We start from the raw sequence: 12,866 nt of genomic DNA on the forward strand, positions 1-12,866 counted from the left end.
CTTCCAATTTATAATTAATTGGAGAAAAAAATCCAAAAGGGAGATTATGGCCAGGATTTGAGGAAAAAGGTAATATATTTGAAAGATCTCACACTCATACTGACCAAATTTAGCTAGCATTTAAATACAAGTTCCACTAATTATAATCTTGCTAATTCCTGGAATTAATACAGTGCATCTGCCTTTTCTGTAATATCCTTGTCTATAAAATTATTAAAATAATACTCAACTCCTAAGATTGTTGTAAATATTGAGATAAAACATGTAAAATGTAAACGTAGCAGGTGTTCAATAAATGATATATTATCTTTATTTGGCATTTAAAGAAAAATGTTCTAATCTGCCTGGATACGTACTTTGCAATTAAACATATACTATTTCACAAATGACTTTAAAATGGAAAAATACATATATTATACACACACACACACATGCACAAAGAGGGTTTAAACATATACAGTGATTTGGATTCACACCTTCAAAGCTTACATGAAAACCAAATTTTAACAATACATGCTAACAACCCACAACTCCAGCATATTTCATATTTTCATGCTGTGGGGTTTTCCCTCTCATTTCCTAAAGTACTTAACAAATAGGGAAGGTGCAGGCTATTGAACGGGTGGCCCTACCGAATGATGCAGGCTCTGAGGGGTCAGGGGCATGCTGCCAAGTCATGTCGCATCATTTCCCAAAGTGAACTTGGGAGGGGCGACTGCACCAGGGCCAAAGACAGGAAAGGTTCTGCAGCTTCACAAACCAGACAAACGGAAGAGCTGAACAAGGAGGGGCGCCGTGCTCAGGTAGAACCTGAATCCAGCCACGTATGCTAGACTCCTTGTTGCTTCCTTCAGGCTCAAACCACATGGAAAATCCAGCTTTCATTTTTAGTGAGAAATCCGTTCACTTGTAGATAACCGGTCACATACCGCAGTGGAACAAATGTTATCTACAAGAGAACCCAGTGTCTGTTCCATGACTTAACTTCTGGAGGATAAATCCAGATCTAATTTTAATGAATTTAGTCAGAATGCCCATTAAGCACATGTATAGTACTTCCCCACTAGATGGGGAACATGGATTTGTGTCCATTTTGTGCAGTCCTATCCCCCTGGTGCCCAGCCTGGTTCAGAGCGTCACTTAAATAAATATCTGTTGAATGAGTGATCACTGCATGCTTTTCTGAGTCCTTTCTGACCCATTGTTCGAACAACGCAATAGCTCGGTGAGGTCAGCAGCGCCTGTGTTACATTTTCCCACTCTATAACAAACTGAAGCTCAAAGGCATTAAGGACTTTTCCAAGGTCACATAGCTAGGAAAAAATCAGAAGCCAAGCCCCATGTGAGACCCGGAACCCAGCTCCCGGAGCTCCTGACCCAGAACCCTTTGCACTCTGACACTGGCATCAAATACAAGCAGCAAGTAGCTGAAGGTGCAGTGTGCAAAAATAACCAGCATAGCCCTACTGCGGCCCCTGACTTCTTTCTAGCTATGCGACCTTGAAAATACACTGAGGAAGGAAAGGTTGTGTTCAAAGAAAGTGATTCCTTGTCACAAACACATGCCCTGTGCTTAACTGGCAACAAACACACGGAGACACATTCTGTCCTTTGGTCTGAAAGAAGGAGATGTTTACTCCACAAGAAAGAAGCAACTCCTAATGCTGACAGGGACCATGGGATCTGGGATCTGGTCCAGCTCTGACTGGTGATGGCCAATCCACTGCTTCCCAGGGACAGCATCTAGAGCAAAAGGCTGCCCTGCTGCAGGGACTGCATCTTAAGGGAGAGGCCATCAGCCACCTGGGCCTGGTGCAAACAATTAAAAGCAGAGCTGTCCCAAAGGGAAAGAGAAAAAAAACCCTGAGTCTTTGTTCTGTCTTGCCTGTGATACCCCAAAGAATATCATTGCAGTATTTCCCAATGACTGTAATATTTTTCAGCTACTATTTCACTCAATTCTTCTTTCTCTTATTTTGTTCCTTGGCTTCTGTTCCTTTCCCCACCTTCCCTCAATTTATAATCTTGGATGTTTCTCTCATCTCCATGACCCCTTCAAAGGAAAGCCACCATGTCAGTTTAAAGCAATAAATATTAATATTCATGTGCATATTTAATACCCAGGCCCTTTACCAGTGAGCCATATGGGGAGGAGGCAGTATATAATTTCAGGTAGGCTCTAAGGTACTATAGAGAGATGACTTCAGATCCTGAAGGTAAAAGAAAAGGAAAAGAAAAGGAGACTCAAATCATAGGACTCAGCCTACTTCCTCACTATGAAATAGGAAATCAGAAAAATTAGCTCAAAGCTGTTTCAGGTCTAAGTACATTAAAATAAGAATAAAAGGAAGCAGATTTGGCTCAACTGATAGAGCATCCACCTACCAAATAGGAGGTCCAGGGTTCAAGCCCAGGGCCTCCTGATGCATGTTGGTGAGTTGGCCCATGCACAATGCTGATGTGCACAAGGAGTGCCGTGCCACGCAGGGGTGTCCCTTGCGTAGTGGAGCCGCATGCACAAGGAGTGCGCCCTGTAAGGAGAGCCACCCCACATGAGAAAAGTGCAGCCTGCCCAGGCGTGATGCCGCACACATGGAGAGCTGACGCAGCAAGATAACACAACAAAAAGAAACACAGATTCCCGGTGCCACTGACAAGAATACAAGTGGACATGGAAGAACACACAGTGAATGGACACAGAGAGCAGACAATGGCGGGGGGGGGGAGGGAAGATAAATAAAAAATAAATCTTTACAGAAAAAATAATAATAATGGCCAACACTTCAAGCACATTATACTCCAGGCACTGTCATAAGTGCTTTGCAGGTGGCAAATCATTTAGCCCTCCCAACAACCTTAGGAGGTGGATACTATTGTTAATCCATATTATAAATGGGGAAACACAGGCCTAGAGGAAGTAAGGGACTTGCCCAAGCCCCCAGCTACTAAATGGCAGGGCCAGGATTTGAACCCAGGCAGTGAGGCCTCAGAGTCCATGTGCAACCCACTGCAGTGTACTATCTCCTGGGGGACAGGCATTCTAAAGTGTGGAATAAAAGGGAGATCATAGTGTGTGGATTCAATAGCTTTAACGGCAGTATTCACTATCCCAGAGTTAACAGCCCACTGAGAAGCCTACTGAAATGCCAACAAAAACTGCCTTATAGGCACTCCCTACAAATAGGAGCGTTAAACTATTAATCTAGAGAAGCCCAGACCGGTATTAGCAGCTCACTGTAGGACTGATTTTCATCTGTCAATCCTAAATGTTGTAAATAAAGACTATTTTTAAGAACTGCCTTTTTAATTAGGCACATTCATTTCATGGAAAATTTCATTTTTGTCAAATAAACTCTCCAGTAATTTGGATCTGCTTTACAGCTTAAGGGTCCGTATATATTTATTATCTGATCGCAATTAGTAAGTTTTCTTTGTAGAAGATTTAGTCCCAAATATGAACCATAGGATGCGAGCCACAAGATGGTGCTCTAATATAGGAAATGAACGACTTACAATGTCTCTAGAGCAGACTCTTAGCATTTGAAAAACAGTAATATTCTTTCCTACAGGATCAGAAGACACTCAACTCTTGCAAAGTAGTTTGCTCACATTTATTGTTTGGCCACAAGAATGTCTATACACTTACTTTCTGAGGAAATCTTCCAAACCTTGACGACGCTGATCTACATGTTGGCGATTATTCATGTTGAAAAACAGGTTTTTAGATGGCAGCTCTGGCAGTTGTCTTATGAAAAAGGAATTTTAAAAAAACATTTTAAAATCATCAAATCAGGGGGCTTAATTATAGAAATCCTTCAAAGGAAGGCAAATTAATGCTTATCATTATTGCACAATTATTAATTAAGGTATGCTGAAATAAAGCCACTTAGAGGAATACCTATCTTCTAGTATTTCTGAGACCATTCATGGTCAATACTCATAAAAGTTGGTGGAATTCAAGTGACAAATTTTAAATTCAGTTGCGGTATCCTCAAAACTATCTAAAGCTAGACACTGCAACCAAAAAGTAAGTCTTTAAAATCCTTCATCTTTCATACCTCACTGAATATTCATTTTGAATTACTGAATATAACGAAGTCTCCTCAATATACCCTTTCAATCACTTACACCAGCAATGCATTATTTTGGAGTCTCTGCCTCAGCCACACAAATTCTCGGTATCTTCTTCGCACACAGGACGTTTTCATTGTAAAACACATGCTGTTAGTCTGTTCAGAGAAATGGAAAAATCATCAGCTTTGCTTGAGGAAAAAGTGCTTTTCTTATAACTCACTGTATATGAGCCCAATATTCGTTTTAGATGAAAAAAAAACCCACAAAAATATATTTACATTTTTGGCCATACTCTGAAATCTTGCCCTTAACCCACCAATCTGACAGCTCTGAAGATGACTGGGCTGACCCCAAAGAGCAGTGTTGGTCCTGGGGAGCCAGAAGCAGCCCACCCCGGCAGCCTGAGTGCTATCTCTCAGCGCTGGCTTTCAAGGCCAGATCTAACAAACAGACAAATTTTAAAGTACACATGACTAAGGGCTCAGAGCCATCGCTGCATTTCAATGCCCTTCAAAGGGCTCAGAGCCATCGCTGCATTTTAATGCCCTTCACGCAGCTGGAGGAGCCCTCGGGGGTTAAAGACCGCTTCTCATGGCCCTAGACTCGACCTTCACTCTAGATCACACAACCCCAGCAATCCCCAAATCTCTGCTAAACAAGAGAGCGTTTCTCTTCTTCCTAGAAGGGAGAGCCAGTGTGATCCCAGTTAGAGGGGGCTGCTCCGTGTGCCGGGCCAAGTGGCCACATGGAGGATGGCGGATCTGAATGCCCAGACTGGCTGAAACCCCAGCTTCTGTGGGCCAAATTGGAGATAAAACAGCACGTACCTATTCCACGGGGTGGTTGTGAAGACTGATGATAGGCCCTTGGTAAACAGTGTCTACTGGTATTATTATTAATTACTAATTATTGGTTTGCTTCCAGCTACTGTAAAGCAGATTCGGAAAAAGCCACCCATACAGCCCCCATCCAAAGTGAAACTGCAATGCTTCTCCTTTGGGTAAACCCAAAACTGGTAAATACGTGTGCTTCTCCTTTGGGTAAAACAAAAGACTGACTAATATTTGCATCTACTGGTTGGGAAAAAAAAACAATATCTCTACTGTCCATATTCATTTCAAAAATCTATTTCATAATTTTTTATTTACATTTTTTTTTTTTTTGCCAAGGGAGAAACAAATGTTTTGCCCCCAAGATCTGTATTATTTCAAAAGGGTTACTATTCTGCCACTTGAAGAGCACTCAGCTCTTGTTTTCCCCGGGAAGTCTAAGTGATTACTTGCAGTAACCGTTTGACACAGTCCCTGGTATTCCTGTAATAAAGTTCAGAAAACCTCGGGATGCACAGAGTCTGTAAGAGACTTGCCCCCACAAAGCTGTTGGTCCAAAGCCCATTATCGTGGGTGCAAAACACAGTGGATGGAGTGAAAGCCACATCCTGTGGGTATATTTCAGAACACGCCAGGGCCTCCCCCTAAATCATGCCTCGGGGACTAAGCTTGCACCTGCCCTGTTACGCCAGAATCAGTGCCCTACTGAGGGCTGGCAGGCATCCTTTCAGCGCTCTCCCCCCAGAGAACCCCAGGGCGCTGCGGGGACGCCTGGAGTCTCAAGGGCAGGCTGGGTCAATTGAAACTCCCTTGAATTTCTCTGTTGAGAATCACTGTGAATGTCAACAACTAGAGATGCATCTGATATCTACACCAGACAAAGGTCCCTCAATAAATCTTTCACTAGTCAGACAAATTCGGGAAAACTCCCGGCTAATATAACCTATTAGTTTAAGATTTCAAATAAATATTAAGATTTCAGAGTTACCTGATATCATTTCCCTTGAGGTTAATTTAAACAGCTACACACCAGCTTCTCTACCTGTAAAGCTCCATGGGTACAGCATCTCCAAGAGGCAGATTCGAACCCTTCCCACCCAGCCACACTCTTAATTGGGCAACAACAGGCAGAAGCCTCTTCAGAATCAGACTATACTGAGATCACTAATTGACTAAGTTCTCCGTTTTATTTGCTTGTTTCTGCTATCTAGCAAGTCAAGACAATTTATTCATTTTCACCTTATGAACATTTCAGAGAAACACCCACCAGAACACCATCAAATAGCATGTGTTGAACCCATCGATTCTGGCATGAGATGGAGATTTGCAAATTCACTTCATGCTATTTATGTTGCAGAGAAGAATCTATACTTTCATTTACTCCCTGAAGATAACTAAATTTCATACCTACCATAAAGCGTATGATAAGAACTCATAATGTTTTTAGAGGAGGTTAAAAAGCAATTAAAGAATTTCATTTTACTTCAAATGCTTATTCTTATATACTCATGTCATAACTTTCCACATAGAATGCATCTTTGCAAGCTTATAAGTAAAAACAAAACAAAATAAAAACATACAGCATTCTCTGGCAAGAAGAGCCTGCACCACAATCATCAATAAAGCAGTTTTGAGTTTTTACCTTGTTTATTTTCTAAGTTGGGGAATCTTGAACAAAAGCAAAAAAGAAAAGAAAAATCTCATCATTGGTGTTCAGCTGAATAATATACCAATTCAGCTATTTAGAATGGAAATTAATTAAATGATGAGTAAATTTTGACTTTACTTGTACTATGTAGTCACAGGTATAATCTAAGCCAGTTTCTCTGCTCCCAAGAGAAGTCTACACTAAGTCAGATAAAGTAACTATCTTCAAGATTATGGGCCAAGAAACTATGGCCCATGGACCAAATCCAGCCCATCATCTGTCTTTGTAAATAAAATTTTATTGGAACACAAACACACTCATTCATTTATGTATTGTCTGTGGCTGCTTTTTGCCTTAAATAGAAAAATTGAGTAGTTGCAACAGAGACCATATGGCTAGCAATGCTGAAAATATTTACTATTTGGCCCTTTACAGTTTACCAACCCCTGTTCAAGAGTGTGGCCACAGTCCACACGACATCATTCAAGAGATTATGATACAGTATTATTTCCAAATAAGACACCTCATTTCAAGTTATTTATTTACTTCTAATGTTAACTGCTCAGTATCTAGACTAAGACAAGTTAATTGCACATACTCATTTCATATTTTCTGATTATATGTTCTCTTTTCCAGAGAACTCTACATCCTCTCAAACGTTAGGCTTTTTTAGGCAACACATTATCCAGAAATATGCTACAAGAGATCCAAAGGAAATGCTATTAATGAACTAAAACTACCCTGCAACCATGATTTTTATTTAGATGTATAAACATCTTCATAAATGAGGGCAATAAACATGAAAATATTAGTATTAGCAAAGGTACACTAAGAAAATCAAAAGAACTATCTTTACTACTTCATTTAAGATACAAGCATTGGTTGTAATCATTGAAGTTCGTTGCTTTGAGAAAACTTTTACAAATTTCAGTTTTAGGTATATCATAGCATCCTATAAAATGCATGCTACCTAAAAATCACTATGATTTCTACTGACAACTGACTGTATACTTACATGAATGCATATCTCATAGTCAATATAAGAATGCCAGAAGTCCTCCTTTTGAATCCTGGGATCTCGGACCCAGACACTTACAAATTCCTGCAAGGGCATCATAAAAAAAGAAGACATTTCAGAAGTCCAAGGAGGGCTGAAAAGAGCAGAGAGAAATGACTGCACTAAAACAGAAACAAAATGAGCTTTAACCACTGTGGTTGTAATCTTTTTAAAAAACAAGAAGTAAAGTTAATGAATCAGGCACCACAGGCTAAGTCAAAAAACACTTTTTGCCACAGATGGAGTTTTTTAAAAAAAGTTAAGCCTGGGCTGGGGCATTTGTAGATAGTTTTATAAGTTATCTGCAGGCAAATAAGAAAGTATCTCTAAAACAGACTTTAAATTTTTAATCATGAAAAGTATTTTCTTATTTTTTGCAAATTTTAAAAGCAGTCGTTTCTTACTTTCATCATCTTTTTAAATTAAAACTACAGGCCTTGCCTGGTAAATCACTTCCTAGAACACAAATAGGAAAAGGTAGCAAAGGTCATGTGAAAAGTAAGCAATGAAAGCTGAAACTGACTTTGTATGCAACCCAGCCTCAAGAGAATAAGTAGTAATAAGTTAGTAATAGAAAAAGGAACACCTTTTTCAAAACACTTGGTTGTTTTCAAAACTTTTCCCATCTATTAAATCACTTCATCTTCATAATAACCTGGTGTTATAGTAAAAATTAGCAAGGTGAAGAAAACGTACAGAGTGGAAATAATGTTCCTTTTTTAAAGACAACAAGAACAGGAAATGTGCGTGTAAAATTTAAAACAATACTTTTCAAAAAGTGTTAACTAAATATGTTTAATTTTACAATATGCAAACATGACCAGCAAAAAAAAAAAAACAAACATATGTGGCACGACAGATTCTTAAGTATAATTTATTCACTCACAATCATAAATTTATCATGGACTTTAACTTGAAATACTTTAACTTAACTTTGTTAAGATTGGGGCTGCAAGGATGAAACTGAGGCATCTCACACCACTTCTCTCTGGTGAATCTGAGACAAGCTATGAAGGCTCCAGAGCAAGAAGAACCATATGCACAGAGTGTTCTGGCCACGGCGCTTCCATTTTGTCATACAGATAATAAAATAACATTTTCAGTACAGGGAGTTAAGAAAGGGAGAGAAAAATAGTTCACAAGGCCGGAAAATAACTTTTGCCACCTATCAGGTTTCAGGAGGCAAGTTTTCAAAGGCAACATAGGCTTTGTTCTTGCATTTGAGACCTTTGCTCTCAACAGGGAGGGGATTATGTGTGAGGGTTCCAGAAAGTCTTATTGTTGAATCTTTCCATTATGCAATTTAAAAATCACTCAGAAGACACAAAGCAGAAGAAATGCAAGATAACAATATAGTGCTGCCATATTATTATTTTTTAAATATTTTTTATTTATTTCTCCCCCCTCCCTCCATTGTCTGCTCTGTGTCCATTTGCTGTGTGTTCTGTGCCTGCTTGTCATCTCATTAGGTGGCTCCAGGAATCGATCCTGGGACCTTACAGAGTGGGAGAGAGGCGATCATTCTCTTGAGCCACCTCAGCTCCCTGATCTGCTGTGTCTCTTTTTTTTGCATCAACTTGCTGTGCCAGATCTCCATTTGGGCCAGCACCCCACGCAGGCCAGCACTCCGCATGGGCCAGCTCGCCTTCACCAGGAGGCCCTGGGCATTGAACCCTGGACCTCCGATATGGTAGCCACATCCATATCCCCCATATTATTTCTTAAAAGTACATTCTAAGTTATAAGAGGGACTATAAAAATCTTTTTAAAAGAGGGCCTCTAATATCCTTTCACTATATCCCCATGGAAACAGAAGCCCTGGGACCCAGCTTAGGCTGTATGCTTTTCACCTCAGTCTCCTGTCAAGCTGGGTGTGTCTTGTGTGTGTGTGTACTGTGCATGTGAATTGTGTCATCGTATTCCCGTGGTGTTTTTCACATACCCACAGTCCTTAGAATGAAGGGATCAGTGAATCAATGAAAGAAGGACAAACAGGTTAGGAAAAGAAGACCATAAGTCCAGAGTAGACCACTTGCCCCCACCCTGCACCCCCTATACTCAGGGCTGCATTATGACTCTTGTGGACCCTAGGCACTTTTTTTGTTTTAGTTTTTAGTTTTTTTCCTAGGCATTTTTGCCTTCATGGATCCCTTTGTCCACACACACAAAAAATGCTGACATTATATTTTCTCATCTGCATTAGTATACATATGTACATATTAATATATTAAAAATAAATTCTCTGTCCTAAAAGGTTTTTTTTCCCCTTCTAATGTTAAAAGCAATTAAAACATTTTGGTGGGTCCTGGGCCCTGTGCCAGGTGGTCGGCCCTGCCTCTGCTCTGAGGAAGGACAGCAGGTGGACAGCAGCTGACGAGGTTATCCTACCCCTTTAGACCAGACTACAGGGAAGGCTCCTAGTCATTAAGTCACATGAAAGCCACGCTCCCTTGAGGCAGCTCCACTTTTCCACTGGATAGGCAGAAGCTCTTGGATATACCCAAGGGGAAATTAAATATTTCCAACAGCTCAATATTCCACATTAACGGTCAAAGAAATGCATCTGTACCTGAAATTGTGGGCCTTTGCACAGATTAAACAAAATTAAAAGACAAGGAAAGACAATTATAAATTTGTTACAAATTTGCAATTTAAAAAGTTTTCTGAACTAAATTGTAAAATCCACAGTTAATCCATCCCACATGACCACTGACCACCCAACATATTATGAACTGATGATGGTGGTAATTACAAATAATTCTGAAAAATATCAGGGCTTTTCCCCCCACCTACTTGTTAGTTATTGCCCAATTGTTCAGAGACAAGATTTGAGCAGCATGTCTCTTTTCATGGAAAGAGTACTTGAATTTACAATCACAAGACTAGGGGCAAATTATGGCTCAACCACTTACAAAAACATGAACTTAATCACTGAGCTTCAGTTTCTGCATCTAGAAAAAGGGAATAAAGCCTGCCCATCCTACCTCAGCTGTTGGTTGGGAGGTTCAAATTATACAATACACATGAAAGCCCTGGGAAAAATTTTGTAAAGTGCTAAATGAAAGTAAAGTATTATAACATAGAAAAGAAGATGCTTATAAATCCAAATCATTGAGGTCTTGCCATAGACACTGGCAATAAGCAATTAAGAAAAGAGAAACCAGGGGAGCACATGTGGCTCAAGCACTACATGGGAGGTCCCAGGTTAGGTCCCCAGTGCTTCCTGAAAACAAAAACAAACAACAAGCAAATGAAGGAACCAACTCAGGAGAGGATGCAGCTCAGTGGTTAGGTGCTGGCTTTCCACATACGAGGTCCTGGTTTCAATCCCCAGCCCCAGAAGAAGGGAGGAAGGAAAGGAAAGGAAGGGAAGGGAGAGAGGGAGGGAAAGGAGGGAAAGGAGGGAGAGAGGGAGAGAGGGATAGAGGGAGGGAGGGAGGGAGGGAGAGAGGGAGGGAAACCAACTGCCTATTCTTTTCAAAATTCAAATTATTAATTTAACAACCCAGTAGCAAACACTCTAACACTAGTTTTTCAGCAAAAGGTCAAACAATGTCATAGTACTTGCCCAGAGAAGGCACTTCATGTATGCAGAAGGAAAGGAGAGCATAATTACAAATGAAGGTAAAGAATCTATTTTCCTCATCTCAGTGGGCTGGGATTCTCTATCATCTTTATTACTCACTAAATTCAATCTTTATCTAAGGAAAGGTATGTAAATACATTTTCTAAATCATGCTGGAAAATAAAAATGGCTTCCAAGAACACAATAAAGCACTTTAAATGCCACACTCAAATGAACGGCTGGCTAGGACTCCAACTACTTGTTCCATCCTGAAAAGCTTTGTTGATCCATTAGAATGCTGAATACCACCATTCTTTTGCGGGTGGCACACTTTTCTTCCTTCTCAGGCTGCAGTTCTTCAGACCCTGTTGCAATTCCAGGTGTGACCTCATCCAAACACATGGTTTCAACCATCTCACTGAGCTGGTGATTCCCACATCTCCACTCCAGTCCAGGCATCCAGCCCAGGTTCTTGCCTAGACAGCTCCACTTGGAACGCCCACGAGCACAACAGGGCAGAGTCCACAGTCCTTCCCAGGTGCTCCCCATCTCAGGGAAAGGCATCCCCCCAAAACCCAATAACCAGCAAGAAACCCAATTACTCCAGACTGCTCTCACTTTGAGTCATCCCTTCTCCCCAAATCCACACGATCAATTCCTTCAGAATCATCACCCTTTGAAGCACCCACAACTATATTCCTTCTGCCACTGTCTTAGCTCAAGGACCTCTTGCCCAACATTAATGCAAGAACTTCTGATCTCCAGGCCCTTATCCAATTCATTCCCACACTAAGACAAGAATAGCTCCAAAGCACACATGTGATAATGACTCTTCCCTGCTGCAAACCCTTCAAAACCTTCCCCTTATCTTCAAGTTCAAACCCCTAGGGTTTTAGCCTTTCATGAGTTTCACTCTGCTTACCTCCGAAGCCTGCTGGTGTGAACATGCCATTTCATACCTCCATGCCTCAAACATGCGCTTCCCTCCCCCTGGACTGCTCTCCTTACCCCACCTCCTGCTTTCATACTTCTCTGTTCCTTTATTACCTCGTGCTTCCTCTGGAAAGCCTTCTCACATCTACCCAGTCTGCCTTCTCGGACCCTCCTCTAGTCCCACTGCCTCTGGGCATGCCTTGGTCAGAGCTCCAGCTCACTACACTGTCCTGGAACCACCTGCAGACAACTGGACCAGATGCTCCACTCCTGAGGGCAGGCGCTACTTTGTGAGACTTGAGTGCCTGGCCCCTCTAATGCGCTCCATTGATATCACTGAGAGAACAAACAAATGCATGCATGAATAAATGAATTGCCACCAGGAAAAACAAGGTCAGACTTTTGTTTAATAAGTCTCATCCATTTGGGTTCTTGGCTTCTATGAATTAATGAGCAGTTATTTAGCAACTGATTTAAAGTTCATCTTACCTAATCAAACCCCTCCCTCTCAGGACATGCCAATTAACAAACAGGGCTACAAGAGCAGTCTTGAAGATCTACGAGAATAGTTTCAAGCACCCAAAAGAAGTCCAGAAGCACCTATTTACATAGAAATAATTGACAATCATTCTGATGGCTTCAATAACTTAGGTCCCCTGAGACTTGGACCAGACAACAATTTGTTAGCCTAGTTGCAGTTAAAATATGTACTTGAAAGTAATGAAAGTGCATTTACTTTAAAATATTCCACAATTCCAC

The 12,866-nt window shown here is 40.8% G+C and overlaps 1 protein-coding gene across 6 annotated transcripts in view; it reads right to left on the bottom strand.

Moving 5' to 3' along the window:
* SNX10 (sorting nexin 10) overlaps positions 1 to 12,866 on the bottom strand; it is an 84,108-nt gene that overhangs the window by 5,978 nt on the left and 65,264 nt on the right. For 5 of the 6 annotated variants that reach the window (XM_004459944.4, XM_004459946.4, XM_071215112.1 and 2 more), the window contains 3 exons: positions 7,568 to 7,654; positions 4,129 to 4,229; positions 3,647 to 3,745 (listed from right to left, as the gene is read on the bottom strand). In XM_004459944.4, coding sequence (XP_004460001.1) covers positions 3,647 to 3,745; positions 4,129 to 4,229; positions 7,568 to 7,654 — 287 coding nt within the window. Of the gene's footprint in view, positions 1 to 3,646; positions 3,746 to 4,128; positions 4,230 to 7,567; positions 7,700 to 12,866 lie in introns of those variants that run through there. The other variant, XM_058296859.1, reaches the window with a different exon arrangement.

This window comes from Dasypus novemcinctus, chromosome 5, assembly GCF_030445035.2.
Source record: "Dasypus novemcinctus isolate mDasNov1 chromosome 5, mDasNov1.1.hap2, whole genome shotgun sequence".
NCBI lineage: Eukaryota > Metazoa > Chordata > Mammalia > Cingulata > Dasypodidae > Dasypus > Dasypus novemcinctus.